Source organism: Eucyclogobius newberryi, unplaced genomic scaffold (genome assembly GCF_026437365.1).
Source record: "Eucyclogobius newberryi isolate DKJ021-1_F unplaced genomic scaffold, fEucNew1.0.hap1 SCAF_5, whole genome shotgun sequence".
NCBI classification, from domain to species: Eukaryota; Metazoa; Chordata; class Actinopteri; order Gobiiformes; family Gobiidae; genus Eucyclogobius; species Eucyclogobius newberryi.
In genome coordinates this window covers 28,974,500-28,994,575 of record NW_027316167.1, presented here as the reverse complement: position 1 = coordinate 28,994,575, position 20,076 = coordinate 28,974,500, and the positions used below count along the sequence as shown (strand labels likewise).

The 20,076-nt window shown below is 49.0% G+C and overlaps 1 protein-coding gene across 1 annotated transcript in view; it reads left to right on the top strand.

Moving 5' to 3' along the window:
• The first annotated feature begins 2,771 nt into the window (after positions 1 to 2,771).
• neto2a (neuropilin (NRP) and tolloid (TLL)-like 2a) overlaps positions 2,772 to 20,076 on the top strand; it is a 34,228-nt gene continuing 16,923 nt past the window's right edge. Inside the window, exons 1-4 of the mRNA XM_072465044.1 lie at positions 2,772 to 3,136; positions 5,807 to 5,863; positions 5,984 to 6,127; positions 10,280 to 10,528. Coding sequence (XP_072321145.1) covers positions 3,127 to 3,136; positions 5,807 to 5,863; positions 5,984 to 6,127; positions 10,280 to 10,528 — 460 coding nt within the window. The 5' untranslated portion in view covers positions 2,772 to 3,126. The remainder of the gene's footprint in view (positions 3,137 to 5,806; positions 5,864 to 5,983; positions 6,128 to 10,279; positions 10,529 to 20,076) is intronic.

Here is a 20,076-nt window from a genome sequence, read left to right as displayed (position 1 = left end):
CTCACTGCTGCGTGTGCTCTCTCTTCTCTCACTGCTGCGTGTGCTCTCTCCTCCTCTCACTGCTGCGTGTGCTCTCTCTCTCCTTCTCTCACTGCTGCGTGTTCTCTCTCTCTCCTTCTCTCACTACTGCGTGTGCTCTCTCTCTCCTTCTCTCACTGCTGCGTGTGCTCTCTCTCTCCTTCTCTCACTGCTGCATGCGCTCTCTCTCTCCTTCTCTCACTGCTGCATGTGCTCTCTCTCTCCTTCTCTCACTGCTGCGTGTGCTCTCTCTCTCTCTTCTCTCACTGCTGCGTGTGCTCTCTCTCTTCTCTCACTGCTGCGTGTGCTCTCTCCTCCTCCTCTCACTGCTGCGTGTTCTCTCTCTCCTTCTCACACTGCTGCGTGTTCTCTCTCTCTCCTCTCACTGCTGCGTGTGCTCTCTCTCCTTCTCTCACTACTGCGTGTGCTCTCTCTCTCCTTCTCTCACTGCTGCGTGTTCGCTCTCTCCTCCTCTCACTGCTGCATGCTCTCTCTCTCCTTCTCTCACTGCTGCGTGTGCTCTCTCTCTCCTTCTCTCACTGCTGCGTGTTCTCTCTCTCTCCTTCTCTCACTGCTGCGTGTGCTCTCTCTCTCCTTCTCTCACTGCTGCGTGTGTTCTCTCTCTCTTCTCTCACTGCTGCGTGTGCTCTCTCTCTCCTTCTCTCACTGCTGCATGCGCTCTCTCCTCTCACTGCTGCGTGTTCTCTCTCCTTCTCTCACTGCTGCGTGTTCTCTCTCTCCTTCTCACACTGCTGCGTGTGCTCTCTCTCTCCTTCTCTCACTGCTGCATGCGCTCTCTCCTCTCACTGCTGCGTGTTCTCTCTCCTTCTCTCACTGCTGCGTGTTCTCTCTCTCCTTCTCACACTGCTGCGTGTGCTCTCTCTCTCCTTCTCTCACTGCTGCATGCGCTCTCTCTCTCCTCTCACTGCTGCATGTGCTCTCTCGCTCTTCTCTCACTGCTGCATGTGCTCTCTCTCTCTTCTCTCACTGCTGCGTGTGCTCTCTCCTCCTCCTCTCACTGCTGCGTGTTCTCTCTCCTTCTCACACTGCTGCGTGTTCTCTCTCTCTCCTCTCACTACTGCGTGTGCTCTCTCTCTCTCCTCTCACTGCTGCGTGTGCTCTCTCTCCTCTCACTGCTGCGTGTGTTCTCTCTCTCTCCTTCTCTCACTGCTGCGTGTGTTCTCTCTCTCCTTCTCTCACTGCTGCGTGTGCTCTCTCTCTCCTTCTCTCACTGCTGCGTGTGTTCTCTCTCTCCTTCTCTCACTGCTGCGTGTGCTCTCTCTCTCCTCCTCTCACTGCTGCGTGTGTTCTCTCTCTCCTCCTCTCACTGCTGCGTGTGTTCTCTCTCTCCTCCTCTCACTGCTGCGTGTGTTCTCTCTCCTTCTCTCACTGCTGCGTGTGCTCTCTCCTCCTCCTCTCACTGCTGCGTGTGTTCTCTCTCTCCTCCTCTCACTGCTGCGTGTGCTCTCTCTTCTCTCACTGCTGCGTGTGCTCTCTCCTCCTCTCACTGCTGCGTGTGCTCTCTCTCTCCTTCTCTCACTGCTGCGTGTTCTCTCTCTCTCCTTCTCTCACTACTGCGTGTGCTCTCTCTCTCTCCTTCTCTCACTGCTGCGTGTGCTCTCTCCTCCTCTCACTGCTGCGTGTGCTCTCTCTCTCCTTCTCTCACTGCTGCGTGTGCTCTCTCTCTCTCCTTCTCTCACTGCTGCGTGTTCTCTCTCTCTCCTTCTCTCACTACTGCGTGTGCTCTCTCTCTCTCCTTCTCTCACTGCTGCGTGTGTTCTCTCCTTCTCTCACTGCTGCATGTGCTCTCTCTCTCCTCCTCACTGCTGCGTGTGCTCTCTCTCCTTCTCTCACTACTGCGTGTGCTCTCTTCTCTCACTGCTGCGTGTGCTCTCTCTCTCCTCCTCTCACTGCTGCGTGTGTTCTCTCCTTCTCTCACTGCTGCATGCGCTCTCTCTCCCCTTCTCTCATTGCTGCGTGTGCTCTCTCTCTCTCTCTCTCACTGCTGCGTGTGCTCTCTCTCTCCTTCTCTCACTGCTGTGTGTTCTCTCTCTCTCCTTCTCTCACTACTGCGTGTGCTCTCTCTTTCTCACTGCTGCGTGTGCTCTCTCTCTCCTTCTCTCACTGCTGCATGCTCTCTCTCTCCTTCTCTCACTGCTGCGTGTTCGCTCTCTCCTCCTCCTCCTCTCACTGCTGCGTGTGCTCCTCTCCTCCTCCTCTCACTGCTGCGTGTGCTCCTCTCCTCCTCCTCCTCTCACTGCTGCGTGTGCTCCTCTCCTCCTTCTCTCACTGCTGCGTGTGTTCTCTCTCTCTCCTTCTCTCACTGCTGCGTGTGTTCTCTCTCTCTCCTCTCACTGCTGCGTGTGCTCCTCTCCTCCTCCTCTCACTGCTGCGTGTGCTCCTCTCCTCCTCCTCTCACTGCTGCGTGTGCTCCTCTCCTCCTCCTCTCACTGCTGCGTGTGCTCCTCTCCTCCTCCTCTCACTGCTGCGTGTGCTCCTCTCCTCCTCCTCTCACTGCTGCGTGTGCTCCTCTCCTCCTCCTCTCACTGCTGCGTGTGCTCCTCTCCTCCTCCTCTCACTGCTGCGTGTGTTCTCTCTCTCTCCTTCTCTCACTGCTGCGTGTGTTCTCTCTCTCTCCTTCTCTCACTGCTGCGTGTGCTCCTCTCTCTCCTTCTCTCACTGCTGCGTGTGCTCCTCTCCTCCTTCTCTCACTGCTGCGTGTGCTCTCTCTCTTCTCTCACTGCTGCGTGTTCTCTCCTCCTCCTCCTCCATCCTGCTCTGTGGTCCCTGTCCTTCTCCATTTGTCATCCCTCAGTTCGCGTCTTGGATACGTTCCTGTGAGGTGCGCACGGGGATCAGCTCTTGTTCACACGTGATCCCCGGTGTAGTCTCCCTAAAGAGCTGTATTTCCGCGGATGCCGCGCGCCTGGGGGGCTGCTGGGGCCAGACGCCGCGGGAGCGCAGACTGAGGACACGGACACTGCCTAATGGATTTACTGCTCTCCGGTCAGAGTTGGATTTTGTAAAGACAACCCTGGACATACAATGGCTGAGACGGGGAAGTGCTTTTAGACAGGTGCATAGAGCTGGAATAACCCCCTAAAGGAGATGCACAGAGGTGAGTCGTGTTTCTGGTGTTTCATGACGGGCGCTTTGCGTAAAATGCCTGTGCCATTTGGCACCGCACTGTTTCAGATGAAGAGGGCAAAAGAACACATTGTTAAAATCAAAATGAGTTTCTAGAGGCGACCGTTTATTTGTGTCCTGAAGCTGGCATCACCGCGTGTCCCGTGTCTCTAAGAAACAAAGACAACGTGAGGTTACGGGATGTTTCAAGTGCCAAACGCGTTAAAACGAACGAGATGATGTGAGAGTCTGAATGTGTCTGAGACTAATGACCCTGACTAACAATCGTGACAGAGAATGTCTGTTGTATTCTGATGTAGTATTTGGACTGGATGCAACAAAAAGACAAGAATCTCACGCTTGTTGTTTTGGGGAGGAGACCGTGGAACTGCTGCTGTTCCAGGCTCAAGTTCATACTTCACACAGCGCGTTACATTCACCGGATCAGGATGTTCTCTTTGGGGTGGTCCGGTCCGTCCTGTGCGCGCCCGGTTCCCCCGGTGACCCTCGCGCCAGCCCCGTCTCGCGCCCATCAGCACCTGCGGCACGCGTCACGGGTTCAGGGGCGCGCGCGCCGGCTGCAGGACGGACACTTCACACTGTGTTTAAAGACTCCTGACCACTCTGGATCTGAGGTCACTGTAGAAATGTGCCTGAGGAGACGTCAGATGATGATGAAGGCGTAAGGTGAACACTGATTTGAGACATTTCTGGGATTGTTTGACCAACTATTGCTTGTTCAGTGCAGAAAATGGGAATCGGTCAATTATTTTAAGGATTTCATGTGACATTGTCTTGATGCTGCCTTCAATTAACTTTGTAAAATGACAAAATGGGAGAAGAATTCGTGCACGGAATGGACAGTATATATTAATATGCACTCTCCCTATCAAATAAGTAAATACATAAAATAACAATACAAATCTTATGAACTAGAATTCTCAAAATCTTTTACTTAATTTTTTTCAACTTCTTCTTGCATTCATCCAATTAATGCCAGCGTTTATTAGTCAATTTAGGTATTTTAATGTGTTTTATTTATTTATTTGAAAGATTTTTTTTGCCTTTTTGGCTTTATTAGACAGGAAAAACAGTGTGAAATGAGGGATGAGAGAGAAGGGAGGGACATGCAGCACATTGTCAAAGTCGGGATTCGAACTCTATCTCCCTGAAACTGCAGTTGCCTGTGATCTGAAGACACGCCCCCGGATGCTTATCATTAACAACTCTGTGGGTGGTCTGTACTTTGAGCTCGTGGCACTGGAGCTTACACCGCCACACGATGAAGATAATTGTGCCCTGGGGGTTACACCATGCCACGTCCATGTATTGTATCTCCTTCCGATGCTCATTTTGCCTGTGCTCTGGAGGTACTCCCACATTGCTTATTGCCCCCTCCTACTCTTCACCTCTCTTTCATTCTCCCTCTCTCTCTCTCCCTCTCCTCTTCACTCCTGGAGGCCATTATGCAACACGCCAGCCTGGCTCCCCCCCTCAGCACAACCCATTATGAACTCTGTGGGGATCAGGTCGAGTGCAGCTTATCAGGGCAAGACGGTGCCAGGAGGAGCTGTGCCATGCATGCCATACGTGCAGATATCATTGTAACGCGTCGTGTTTCATCTGTGCCCGTATGTCTGTTCATCACCGCTTCCTCGCCTCACAGCCTCTAATCCCATTTATTCTCCTAATACTTTGTGTTTTTGGTGCCGGGGGGAGTGGGATTACTGTCGGAATACAGCACTTTGGATAAATGCTCATGTTTTGCAAGTTAATACTGTTACTACTACTACTAATTCAATGACTACTACTGCGGTTTGTCGTATAATGTACAGTAGATGGCATCAGGAGTGGGAATCATTGACAAAAATGAATGAGAATGTTGTTTTTGGAGTATTCTGATAAAGATAGTCAGAAGATACTATGTCAAACCAACAGAAATGTGTATTAGTTGGGGTTTAATGATAAGAAAAATGTGAAATATCTGCAAAAAAATTGATACAAAATCAGCATATATTCTCATTTGAACATTTTCAACAGAACTTTTTCTATTTTTGTTTTCAATTTGCTCTTTTATATCAATTTTTTACCATAAACAATGTAATTCATGTTCACATTCAGCATATCTTCCTATCAATATCATCTAAATTTGATATATAACCCACATATGCTACAGGTAGTTTAAATCATTTTACTTTCCCAAACATGTTCAATAACCTTTGCATTTTGAGTTTGTCATGTTTAATGTTGGCTGCCCTACCTGATGCAGTCCTCTTCATTTAGATGAGTTTGGGACTGATACAAATATGACACTGGGCTGTAATCATTTGATGGCTGTAACATTATCCTCTGATGTAGTCACAAATTAACAGTTAAAGCTTTAGAATAATCGCTCCATCTTTGTTCGCGACTTAAACCGCCATTTATCTTTTATCAACGTCAAATTGCCCAAACTACACATAGAATCTCAGCGATATCGCCACTACCTCAGTGTCTTTGTTCATCCTGCCCCGTCATCTAATGCGAGTATTGATCCACGGCGCGTTTGGTGGACTGAAATCAATGCCATTATTTATGTAATTACCAGTTATCGTGAGGTGTGAGTGGCTATCACAGACCATGAATGTGCTCGTGTCTAAGGCTTTTTCTCCTCTTTTCGCAGCGTGGATACTCTTCATTCTCATCGAAGAGGGTTTAGCTCTTGCACAAAGGACTAAAGGTAAGCTACAGTTCACTATATTCTTAATCATTTCATTCTCAGACATTCTCTCTACATAGAAGTGATATTAACGTTCAAAATCTCACTCTCTCTCGTCCCTCTGCTCGTTTTCCTCTTCAGACCCGCCAAGCGAACATGGAGGCCAGCCCTCGAACCAGAAAGAATGTGGCACGTGGGTCCGCAACATCAACGGGGGCGTGTTCACCTCCCCAAATTACCCCAACACTTACCCGCCCAACAAGGAGTGCGTCTACATCCTGGAGGGTAAGACCTTTGGCTCCACCTCCACGAACCGCTGTCTTGTCTCTTTCACGCAGGTCATCAGATTGAAATTGAAATTCAGTCCGCTTTAAAGTCATGGGAAGAATCTGCCGTCTTATTCTCGTGACTATGGGTCGTTTTAGATTGTACGATGATGTAAAAACTGTAAATCAGGAGACAAAGCAGTTTTCTGTATTGATTTTTACTGTATAAGATAAGGGAACTTTCTCACAATGGGGAAACAGCAGCAGAATCAATAATATGCAATCAAAAATAAAGGTAAAAAAGTATTCAAACTGACTTGAATCCAACCGTTTATCTAGAATATCAGTATATACTCTATACTATACTATATTAAGAAGACACTAAAAGCCTTTAAAAAACACTCAAACGCCACAATGTGCAAGCAGAGGAAGACTATTATGTACAATAATAATAGGCTATTATAATGATTATGTACAATACTGCGTTTAAACAACAATAAATAGCAGATATTGAGACCATGAAAAAGAAAAATCCACATTTTTATAACGTAATTGAATGTTTTTGAGAGACAAATGTGCCCTCTGCATTTGACCTGTCCACAGTTCAGCACTGGATGTTCAGATGGAGCATAACAGCCTATCAAAGGCTTTCCTTTTTAGTCTTTTTTTAGGTTGATGAATTCACGAAACAGATCAGTTCTATGTCCTATTAGATTCACCCTCCATCTCTAATGAACACCATAGGCTTGGAATGTTTTCATGTCGTCTGCAATCGAAATGGGCCTTTACGGGCTAATGAGAATAATGCGACGTTCCTGCTCACACAACGAATGGGATGAGCATCTGCAAAAAACAGCTGAGCTATGCTGGCATGTCCCTGAAATCACAGCCATTTACCAGCAGCACCACATCCGTCAGTAATTTGGTGGCCTGCCGGATGGAGTGCATAATGGGGAGAATCATTAGCGTCTATAGGAGATGAGCTCCGGGATTGCACTGTTCATCATACATAGATTAACTGTTTTCCTCATCAAGTTAAAGGCTTTTCTTCCTTTTTTTTTTGTTTGAAATGAAATCACAAATGTCTCCCTACTGTGCTCGGTTAGAGTTTACATACAGCTCAAGTGCTCCCCCTGTGGACAAAGCCAGGTCAGGCCAACTGCTGCTGCGTGGTCGCTGCTCTGGTGTGAATCATAGTAGCTGCAGGAAGCTGAGACCTGTTATTTGCGTGTATTTATTCTGCAAAGGGCACAGTCATATGCACAGCTAGTCCTTTGTCCTGCTTGCTTCTTACATCTTTTTGCCTTTAAGCTCTAATCAAATAGCTTTGTGTTCATAATTTGTGGTTTCTGAGACTCATTACTTGTGCAGAGTGCCCCGGTTCATCAGCTCTATGGATGAACTTTCTGCTTGTTTTTTTATCTGCTGTTTGTGTGCATCGCTGTGACACAGAAATGGTTCAAAAAATTTGACTTAGAGTAAGATTATTGTTCCATAAGTAGCTCAAAAAATAGACACGAGCCAAAGAGATGAGGGGTGGAAATGAAATAGAAAGACACAATCAGTTCCACAATGAGTGTATTCACATTATGTACGCTTACACAGTTTCACGCATTTGTTTTTGCTGCTTGTTTGTTAGCAAATGTAGAAAAACTGAGTCGGAAAAACTGTGATTTGGTTCTGTGAAATACAAAGCTAGTACAGCATTTCCCTCTGTCCTTTTTTTTTTTTTATTCTATAGTTTTAATATGGAGTTTTTGAGCAATTTTCTAAAACAAAGAAAGATAATCTTTTGAAAATTGTCCGTGCTTTTAAAGATAAAATGTTTTAATTGTTCTTAAATGTCTCTTATTTGTTTATGTGACGTGTGTGCTGTAGTGTTTTATTCCCCTTTGCCCTGCCTAGGTCAAACTTAAGAGCTTTTTCCATCTCATTTACTAGAGTGACCTAGTTGGCTGTATGTTTTTCTCTTGGCCAGGGATTGGAGTATCACGTGCATAAATACTGACTGACTGTACAAATCTGGGTATCGTTAATGTTATATATATCAATACTAGTTAACATATGCACATGTTAGGGCTAGACATATATTGGACCATCAGCAGCATTTTGCACTGTTCTGAAGCCTTTCTTTTAATAACACTGTCAAGAGTAGTATTGATCAAAAAACATCTTTAATTATTCAAAAATGTGGCATCATCTTATCACTATTCTTGGCAAAGCATACTGCTGTTGTGTCCCTGGGCAATACAAATCACTCATATTCCCATTATTTTGTTTCTTTAATTTATTTTATTTTATTTTGTTTTGTTTTATTTAATTTTATTAATTGTATAAATTGTATAAATTGTATACATTTTATAAATTTTATTAATTTTATAAATTTTATTCATTTTATTCATTTCATTCATTTCATTCATTTCATTCATTTCATTCATATTCTACTTTTTTTTCTAAATTTAAAACATAAAATAAAGAAACAAACCAGAGAGAACAAAATAGGTAAAAAAAAAATATAAAAAAAAAAAATACAAAGTAAAGGAGGCATCCAAAGAAAAGAGAATTAAGATACACAAAGTCCAAAAATAATTATCCCATTTAGTCCAATATCTGTCAAATTTGTCCAAATGTGTGTTTTTTTCCATTCCCTTTATGTCAGTAATGGTGTCGGCACAGTTTGTATCATCCTTTTTTTTTTGTTATTGCCTTTTCCCCAGCTGCCAGAAGTATGTTCCAAACATGTCCATTTATATTGTCCACGGCAGGAGTTTTGAGACCCAAATACAAAGTTCTAAGATTTAGTGGGATTATAATGATGTCAAAAACAGTTTGCAATGCCTCATTCATTTCAGTCCAACGTTATTGTCAGTCCCAGAACACATGAGAGAGTGCTTTTCCTCCTGTCTGCCACTATATTTAGTATTTCCCTGTGAATAATGAGCACTTTGACACAATGTCACATTCTTCCAACAGAACTCTTTCCAAACGTGTGACTTTGTGGTCCTTCATTGTAAAATACATACATTTTCCCACTCCTCGTCCGTCAAAACAAGAAAACCCACTCTACCATTTAATTTGAATATATTTAGTAGATTTGCTGTCCAGATCATTAATGCATTTCTATACGTTAGATCAGGGGTGTCCAAACTATGGCCCGGGCTCAAATGCAGCCCTCAGACTTCCTGCTAAATTGACCCGATAAACAAAAACTAGTACTTTTCAGTGTAAACTTTGATACATTCTGCCATATTAACCTAAATAACACACATTTTGATGCGATACAGACCTAATATTAATGTTCCATGCCTTATTAAAGGTGTGGAGGCTCATCAGAATCAGAAAAGGTTTATTGCCATTGTAGATTGATTTGGTGCGACATAAAACAAAACATAAAATGCTAAACTTCTTATGATTCACTTCATTGTCATATCGTCTGTGACCCTTGGCTCCGTATATGTTTCAAAACACAACCCTAAATGAAAAAAAGTTTGGACACCCCTGCTTTAAATATCATTCCCCTTGAGAGTTCTGATGTATATGCCTTATAAAGATTTCAGTTTGAAGGTTATAATGGCTGTCGAATAACTTGAATCATTTGTAAATATGTATAAAAGTCCTGTTTCTCCGAGCCAAAGGATTCCTTCGACATATCAAAGCTTTTAGTTTGATTTTCTTTTACGATCTGGTCAAATCTGGTTATAGACACTTTCCAAAGGTACTGTTTTTTCCGGACTATAAATGGCACCGGAGTGTAAGTCGCACCAGCCAAAAAATGCATAATAGAGAAGAAAAAAACATATATAAGTCGCACTGGAGTATGAAATGCTGTTGCAAGTGTGAAAATAAAAAAATAATATCACATAAGTCGCTCCGGAGTATAAGTATAAATATATAAGTATAAATATAAGTATAAGTCGCACTCCGGCCAAAACTATGAAAGAAGGTGCAACTTATAGTCCGGAAAATACGGTAAAAGGAGGCTCACACATTGCATTCCGTCTTCACTACAATAGCAGTTCGTATTGACAAGTGACTTAATCGCGAGCCGTTGTTCGTCGCTGCTTTCACACACAGCTCGCTCGTTTTTCATTCGCGCTCCGACGAATCGCGCACAAAAGACTTAATTTCTTCGTTTTCTTCTTGCATTTCCCGTTCCCCTCGACGACGACAGCTCTCCCCAGGCAAAGGATCCAGCTGGTCTTCGACAAGAACTACTACGTAGAGCCGTCGTTCGAGTGCCGCTTCGACCACATCGAGATCCGGGACGGTCCGTTCGGGTTCTCGCCGCTCATCGACCGCTTCTGTGGAGGCAAGAACCCGGGCCTGGTGCTGTCCACGGGCCGCTTCATGTGGATCAAGTTCAGCAGCGACGAGGAGCTGGAGGGCCTCGGGTTCCGCATCAAGTACACCTTTGTGGCAGGTGAAGATGGTCGACCCGGTCCTTTTCTTTTTCATGTTGTTTTTGTTGTTTTTACGAGGCGGAAATAGCATAAAACACAAAAGCAAAGTTTAGTTTAGTTTAGTTTAGTGTTTGTTTGTTTGTTAGGTACCGTGTGTAAAAACAATGATCTTCAAGAGAAAAGATGATTTAGCTGCTGCTATCCCTGCTATTCCTGCTTTCCCTCTGCAGGTGATTACACAACAACAGTGATAAAAGTACACGTTTCATTAAAAGTACACATAAAAGTACACAAAAAAGTACAATTTCAATAAAAGTACACATAAAAGTACACAAAAAAGTACAATTTCAATAAAAGTACACATAAAAGTACACATTAAAGTACAATTACAATAAAACTGCACATTTCATGACAATTACAATAAAAGTACACATTTCATTACAAATACAGCACATTAAATTTCATTAGCTCAGTAAAATACACAATAAAACAAATCCATTTCTTAAAAATACAAAATTTGTTCAGACGGATAAAAAATACAGCTAAAATCTAACTAGATAAGATAAGATAAGCCTTTATTTGTCCCACAATGGGGAAATTCCACTGTTGCAGAGATTAGGCACAGAAGTAAACAATATAAAAACAGATAACTTCTAAAAAACACTCTTGTTGAAAACCTCTTATACTCTTAATACAAATAATAATAACACTTATTTACAGCTGTTTTATGGTCAGAAAATATTGCACCAATGTTGGCACCGTTGACTATCCAGGATGTGCTTTTTCACTGATTCCACTGTCTGAAAATAGACTTAACACTAAAAATCTCAGTTGCTTCACCACAACAGCTGTTGTGGTGAAGCACTAAAACGGTGCCACAGCAGTTTATCTACGGCCCAATCCCCATCAGCCACTTGTGAATACACACTTCTACAATCCTAACAATATTCCCGCACTTATCACTCTGAACACAGGCGTAGACATAGGCGTAGACACAGGTGTAGACACAGGCGTAGACACAGGCGTAGACAAAGGCGTAGACAAAGGCGTAAACGCTGGCGTAGACTCTGGCGTAGACTCAGGCGTAGACTCAGGCGTAGACTCTGGCGTAGACACAGGAGTAGACTCTGGCGTAGACTCTGGCGTAGACTCAGGCGTAGACACAAGCGTAGACTCTGGCGTAGACTCTGGCGTAGACTCAGGCGTAGACACAGGCGTAGACTCAGGCGTAGACACAGGCGTAGACAAAGGCGTAAACGCTGTTGTAGACTCAGGCGTAGACTCAGGCGTAGACTCAGGCGTAGACACAGGCGTAGACTCAGGCGTAGACACAGGCGTAGACAAAGGCGTAAACGCTGGCGTAGACACAGGCGTAGACAAAGGCGTAAACGCTGGCGTAGACTCAGGCGTAGACTCAGGCGTAGACACAGGCGTAGACTCAGGCGTAGACTCAGGCGTAGACACAGGCGTAGACTCAGGCGTAGACACAGGCGTAGACAAAGGCGTAAACGCTGGCGTAGACACAGGCGTAGACAAAGGCGTAAACGCTGGCGTAGACTCAGGCGTAGACTCAGGCGTAGACTCAGGCGTAGACTCTGGCGTAGACTCAGGCGTAGACTCAGGCATAGACTCTGGCGTAGACTCTGGCGTAGACTCAGGCGTAGACTCTGGCGTAGACACAGGCGTAGACAAAGGCGTAAACGCTGTTGTAGACTCAGGCGTAGACTCAGGCGTAGACTCAGGCGTAGACACAGGCGTAGACTCAGGCGTAGACACAGGCGTAGACAAAGGCGTAAACGCTGGCGTAGACACAGGCGTAGACAAAGGCGTAAACGCTGGCGTAGACTCAGGCGTAGACTCAGGCGTAGACTCAGGCGTAGACTCTGGCGTAGACTCAGGCGTAGACTCAGGCGTAGACTCTGGCGTAGACTCTGGCGTAGACTCAGGCGTAGACTCTGGCGTAGACACAGGCGTAGACAAAGGCGTAGACTCTGGTGTAGACTCAGGCGTAGACTCTGGCGTAAACGCTGGCTTAGACACAGGCGTAGACTCTGGCGTAGACTCTGGCGTAGACACAGGCGTAGACTCTGGCGTAGATTCAGGCGTAGATTCAGGCGTAGACTCAGACGTAGACTCAGACGTAGACTCAGGCGTAGACACAGGCGTAGACTCAGGCGTAAACGCTGGCTTAGACACAGGCGTAGACTCAGGCGTAGACTCAGACGTAGACACAGGCGTAGACTCAGGCGTAGACTCAGGCGTAGACACAGGCGTAGACAAAGGCGTAAACGCTGGCGTAGACTCAGGCGTAGACAAAGGCGTAAACGCTGGCGTAGACTCAGGCGTAGACTCATGCGTAGACTCAGGCGTAGACACAGGCGTAGACTCAGGCGTAGACACAGGCGTAGACAAAGGCGTAAACGCTGGCGTAGACTCAGGCGTAGACTCAGGCGTAGACTCAGGCGTAGACACAGGCGTAGACTCAGGCGTAGACTCAGGCGTAGACACAGGCGTAGACTCAGGCGTAGACACAGGCGTAGACAAAGGCGTAAACGCTGGCGTAGACACAGGCGTAGACAAAGGCGTAAACGCTGGCGTAGACTCAGGCGTAGACTCAGGCGTAGACTCTGGCGTAGACTCAGGCGTAGACTCAGGCGTAGACTCTGGCGTAGACTCTGGCGTAGACTCAGGCGTAGACTCTGGCGTAGACACAGGCGTAGACAAAGGCGTAAACGCTGTTGTAGACTCAGGCGTAGACTCAGGCGTAGACACAGGCGTAGACTCAGGCGTAGACACAGGCGTAGACAAAGGCGTAAACGCTGGCGTAGACACAGGCGTAGACAAAGGCGTAAACGCTGGCGTAGACTCAGGCGTAGACTCAGGCGTAGACTCAGGCGTAGACTCTGGCGTAGACTCAGGCGTAGACTCAGGCGTAGACTCAGGCGTAGACTCTGGCGTAGACTCTGGCGTAGACTCAGGCGTAGACTCTGGCGTAGACACAGGCGTAGACAAAGGCGTAGACTCTGGTGTAGACTCAGGCGTAGACTCTGGCGTAAACGCTGGCTTAGACACAGGCGTAGACTCTGGCGTAGACACAGGCGTAGACTCTGGCGTAGATTCAGGCGTAGATTCAGGCGTAGACTCAGACGTGGACTCAGACGTAGACTCAGGCGTAGACACAGGCGTAGACTCAGGCGTAAACGCTGGCTTAGACACAGGCGTAGACTCAGGCGTAGACTCAGACGTAGACTCAGGCGTAGACACAGGCGTAGACTCAGGCGTAGACACAGGCGTAGACAAAGGCGTAAACGCTGGCGTAGACTCAAGCGTAGACAAAGGCGTAAACGCTGGCGTAGACTCAGGCGTAGACTCAGGCGTAGACATAGGCGTAGACTCAGGCGTAGACTCAGGCGTAGACACAGGCGTAGACTCAGGCGTAGACTCAGGCGTAGACACAGGCGTAGACACAGGCGTAGACACAGGCGTAGACTCTGGCGTAGACTCAGGCGTAGACTCTGGCGTAGACACAGGCGTAGACAAAGGCGTAGACTCAGGCGTAGACTCTGGCGTAGACTCAGGCGTAGACTCTGGCGTAGACTCTGGTGTAGACTCAGGCGTAGACTCTGGCGTAAACGCTGGCTTAGACACAGGCGTAGACTCTGGCGTAGACACAGGCGTAGACTCTGGCGTAGATTCAGGCGTAGACTCAGACGTAGACTCAGACGTAGACTCAGGCGTAGACACAGGCGTAGACTCAGGCGTAAACGCTGGCTTAGACACAGGCGTAGACTCAGACGTAGACTCAGACGTAGACTCAGGCGTAGACACAGGCGTAGACTCAGGCGTAGACACAGGCGTAGACAAAGGCGTAAACGCTGGCGTAGACAAAGGCGTAAACGCTGGCGTAGACTCAGGCGTAGACAAAGGCGTAAACGCTGGCGTAGACTCAGGCGTAGACTCAGGCGTAGACACAGGCGTAGACTCAGGCGTAGACTCAGGCGTAGACACAGGCGTAGACACAGGCGTATACTCAGACGTACTCAGGCGTAGACTCAGGCGTAGACACAGACGTAGACACAGGCGTAGACTCAGACGTAGACTCAGGCGTAAACGCTGGCTTAGACACAGGCGTAGACTCAGGCGTAGACTCAGACGTAGACTCAGGCGTAGACACAGGCGTAGACTCAGGCGTAGACACAGGCGTAGACAAAGGCGTAGACAAAGGCGTAAACGCTGGCGTAGACACAGGCGTAGACAAAGGCGTAAACGCTGGCGTAGACTCAGGCGTAGACTCAGGCGTAGACTCTGGCGTAGACACAGGCGTAGACAAAGGCATAGACTCTGGTGTAGACTCAGGCGTAGACTCTGGCGTAGACTCTGGCGTAGACACAGGCGTAGACTCTGGCGTAGATTCAGGCGTAGACTCAGACGTAGACTCAGACGTAGACTCAGGCGTAAACGCTGGCTTAGACACAGGCGTAGACTCAGGCGTAGACTCAGACGTAGACTCAGGCGTAGACACAGGCGTAGACAAAGGCGTAAACGCTGGCGTAGACTCAGGCGTAGACAAAGGCGTAAACGCTGGCGTAGACTCAGGCGTAGACTCAGGCGTAGACACAGGCGTAGACTCAGGCGTAGACTCAGGCGTAGACTCAGGCGTAGACACAGGCGTAGACACAGGCGTATACTCGGACGTACTCAGGCGTAGACTCAGGCGTAGACACAGACGTAGACACAGGCGTAGACTCAGACGTAGATTCAGGCGTAAACGCTGGCTTAGACACAGGCGTAGACTCAGGCGTAGACTCAGACGTAGACTCAGGCGTAGACTCAGGCGTAGACACAGGCGTAGACACAGACGTAGACACAGGCGTAGACTCAGACGTAGACTCAGGCGTAGACTCTGGCGTAGACTCTGGCGTAGACTCAGGCGTAGACTCTGGCGTAGACACAGGCGTAGACAAAGGCGTAAACGCTGTTGTAGACTCAGGCGTAGACTCAGGCGTAGACACAGGCGTAGACTCAGGCGTAGACACAGGCGTAGACAAAGGCGTAAACGCTGGCGTAGACACAGGCGTAGACAAAGGCGTAAACGCTGGCGTAGACTCAGGCGTAGACTCAGGCGTAGACTCAGGCGTAGACTCTGGCGTAGACTCAGGCGTAGACTCAGGCGTAGACTCTGGCGTAGACTCTGGCGTAGACTCAGGCCTAGACTCTGGCGTAGACACAGGCGTAGACAAAGGCGTAGACTCTGGTGTAGACTCAGGCGTAGACTCTGGCGTAAACGCTGGCTTAGACACAGGCGTAGACTCTGGCGTAGACACAGGCGTAGACTCTGGCGTAGATTCAGGCGTAGATTCAGGCGTAGACTCAGACGTAGACTCAGACGTAGACTCAGGCGTAGACACAGGCGTAGACACAGGCGTAGACAAAGGCGTAAACGCTGGCTTAGACACAGGCGTAGACTCTGGCGTAGACACAGGCGTAGACTCTGGCTTAGACACAGGCGTAGACTCAGGCGTAGACTCAGACGTAGACTCAGGCGTAGACACAGGCGTAGACTCAGGCGTAGACACAGGCGTAGACAAAGGCGTAAACGCTGGCGTAGACTCAGGCGTAGACAAAGGCGTAAACGCTGGCGTAGACTCAGGCGTAGACTCAGGCGTAGACTCAGGCGTAGACATAGGCGTAGACTCAGGCGTAGACTCAGGCGTAGACACAGGCGTAGACTCAGGCGTAGACACAGGCGTAGACACAGGCGTAGACACAGGCGTAGACACAGGCGTAGACTCTGGCGTAGACTCAGGCGTAGACTCTGGCGTAGACACAGGCGTAGACAAAGGCGTAGACTCAGGCGTAGACTCTGGCGTAGACTCAGGCGTAGACTCTGGCGTAGACTCTGGTGTAGACTCAGGCGTAGACTCTGGCGTAAACGCTGGCTTAGACACAGGCGTAGACTCTGGCGTAGACACAGGCGTAGACTCTGGCGTAGATTCAGGCGTAGACTCAGACGTAGACTCAGACGTAGACTCAGGCGTAGACACAGGCGTAGACTCAGGCGTAAACGCTGGCTTAGACACAGGCGTAGACTCAGACGTAGACTCAGACGTAGACTCAGGCGTAGACACAGGCGTAGACTCAGGCGTAGACACAGGCGTAGACAAAGGCGTAAACGCTGGCGTAGACAAAGGCGTAAACGCTGGCGTAGACTCAGGCGTAGACAAAGGCGTAAACGCTGGCGTAGACTCAGGCGTAGACACAGGCGTAGACTCAGGCGTAGACTCAGGCGTAGACACAGGCGTAGACACAGGCGTATACTCAGACGTACTCAGGCGTAGACTCAGGCGTAGACACAGACGTAGACACAGGCGTAGACTCAGACGTAGACTCAGGCGTAAACGCTGGCTTAGACACAGGCGTAGACTCAGGCGTAGACTCAGACGTAGACTCAGGCGTAGACACAGGCGTAGACTCAGGCGTAGACACAGGCGTAGACAAAGGCGTAGACAAAGGCGTAAACGCTGGCGTAGACACAGGCGTAGACAAAGGCGTAAATGCTGGCGTAGACTCAGGCGTAGACTCTGGCGTAGACACAGGCGTAGACAAAGGCGTAGACTCTGGTGTAGACTCAGGCGTAGACTCTGGCGTAAACGCTGGCTTAGACACAGGCGTAGACTCTGGCGTAGACTCTGGCGTAGACACAGGCGTAGACTCTGGCGTAGATTCAGGCGTAGACTCAGACGTAGACTCAGACGTAGACTCAGGCGTAAACGCTGGCTTAGACACAGGCGTAGACTCAGGCGTAGACTCAGACGTAGACTCAGGCGTAGACACAGGCGTAGACAAAGGCGTAAACGCTGGCGTAGACTCAGGCGTAGACAAAGGCGTAAACGCTGGCGTAGACTCAGGCGTAGACTCAGGCGTAGACACAGGCGTAGACTCAGGCGTAGACTCAGGCGTAGACTCAGGCGTAGACACAGGCGTAGACACAGGCGTATACTCGGACGTACTCAGGCGTAGACTCAGGCGTAAACACAGACGTAGACACAGGCGTAGACTCAGACGTAGACTCAGGCGTAAACGCTGGCTTAGACACAGGCGTAGACTCAGGCGTAGACTCAGACGTAGACTCAGGCGTAGACTCAGGCGTAGACACAGGCGTAGACACAGACGTAGACACAGGCGTAGACTCAGACGTAGACTCAGGCGTAAACGCTGGCTTAGACACAGGCGTAGACTCAGGCGTAGACTCAGACGTAGACACAGGCGTAGACTCAGACGTAGACTCAGGCGTAAACGCTGGCTTAGACTCAGGCGTAGACACAGGCGTAGACAAAGGCGTAAACGCTGGCGTAGACACAGGCGTAGACAAAGGCGTAAACGCTGGCGTAGACTCAGGCGTAGACTCAGGCGTAGACTCAGGCGTAGACTCAGGCGTAGACTCTGGCGTAGACTCTGGCGTAGACTCTGGCGTAGACTCTGGCGTAGACTCAGGCGTAGACTCTGGCGTAGACACAGGCGTAGACAAAGGCGTAAACGCTGTTGTAGACTCAGGCGTAGACTCAGGCGTAGACTCAGGCGTAGACACAGGCGTAGACTCAGGCGTAGACACAGGCGTAGACAAAGGCGTAAACGCTGGCGTAGACACAGGCGTAGACAAAGGCGTAAACGCTGGCGTAGACTCAGCGTAGACTCAGGCGTAGACTCAGGCGTAGACTCTGGCGTAGACTCAGGCGTAGACTCAGGCGTAGACTCTGGCGTAGACTCTGGCGTAGACTCAGGCGTAGACTCTGGCGTAGACACAGGCGTAGACAAAGGCGTAGACTCTGGTGTAGACTCAGGCGTAGACTCTGGCGTAAACGCTGGCTTAGACACAGGCGTAGACTCTGGCGTAGACTCTGGCGTAGACACAGGCGTAGACTCTGGCGTAGATTCAGGCGTAGATTCAGGCGTAGACTCAGACGTAGACTCAGACGTAGACTCAGGCGTAGACACAGGCGTAGACTCAGGCGTAAACGCTGGCTTAGACACAGGCGTAGACTCAGGCGTAGACTCAGACGTAGACTCAGGCGTAGACTCAGGCGTAGACTCAGGCGTAGACACAGGCGTAGACAAAGGCGTAAACGCTGGCGTAGACTCAGGCGTAGACAAAGGCGTAAACGCTGGCGTAGACTCAGGCGTAGACTCAGGCGTAGACACAGGCGTAGACTCAGGCGTAGACTCAGGCGTAGACACAGGCGTAGACACAGGCGTAGACACAGGCGTAGACTCAGGCGTAGACTCTGGCGTAGACAAAGGCGTAGACTCAGGCGTAGACTCTGGCGTAGACTCAGGCGTAGACTCTGGCGTAGACTCTGGTGTAGACTCAGGCGTAGACTCTGGCGTAAACGCTGGCTTAGACACAGGCGTAGACTCTGGCGTAGACACAGGCGTAGACTCTGGCGTAGATTCAGGCGTAGACTCAGACGTAGACTCAGACGTAGACTCAGGCGTAGACACAGGCGTAGACTCAGGCGTAAACGCTGGCTTAGACACAGGCGTAGACTCAGGCGTAGACTCAGACGTAGACTCAGACGTAGACTCAGGCGTAGACACAGGCGTAGACTCAGGCGTAGACACAGGCGTAGACAAAGGCGTAAACGCTGGCGTAGACTCAGGCGTAGACAAAGGCGTAAACGCTGGCGTAGACTCAGGCGTAGACACAGACGTAGACACAGGCGTAGACTCAGACGTAGACACAGGCGTAGACTCAGGCGTAGACTCAGACGTAGACTCAGGCGTAGACACAGGCGTAGACTCAGGCGTAGACACAGGCGTAGACAAAGGCGTAGACAAAGGCGTAAACGCTGGCGTAGACACAGGCGTAGACAAAGGCGTAAACGCTGGCGTAGACTCAGGCGTAGACTCTGGCGTAGACACAGGCGTAGACAAAGGCGTAGACTCTGGTGTAGACTCAGGCGTAGACTCTGGCGTAAACGCTGGCTTAGACACAGGCGTAGACTCTGGCGTAGACTCTGGCGTAGACACAGGCATAGACTCTGGCGTAGATTCAGGCGTAGACTCAGACGTAGACTCAGACGTAGACTCAGGCGTAGACACAGGCGTAGACAAAGGCGTAAACGCTGGCGTAGACTCAGGCGTAGACAAAGGCGTAAACGCTGGCGTAGACTCAGGCGTAGACACAGGCGTAGACACAGGCGTAGACTCAGGCGTAGACTCAGGCGTAGACACAGGCGTAGACACAGGCGTAGACACAGGCGTAGACACAGGCGTATACTCAGACGTACTCAGGCGTAGACTCAGGCGTAGACACAGACGTAGACACAGGCGTAGACTCAGACGTAGACTCAGGCGTAAACGCTGGCTTAGACACAGGCGTAGACTCAGGCGTAGACTCAGACGTAGACTCAGGCGTAGACTCAGACGTAGACTCAGGCGTAAACGCTGGCTTAGACACAGGCGTAGACTCAGGCGTAGACTCAGACGTAGACTCAGACGTAGACACAGGCGTAGACTCAGACGTAGACTCAGGCGTAAACGCTGGCTTAGACACAGGCGTAGACTCAGG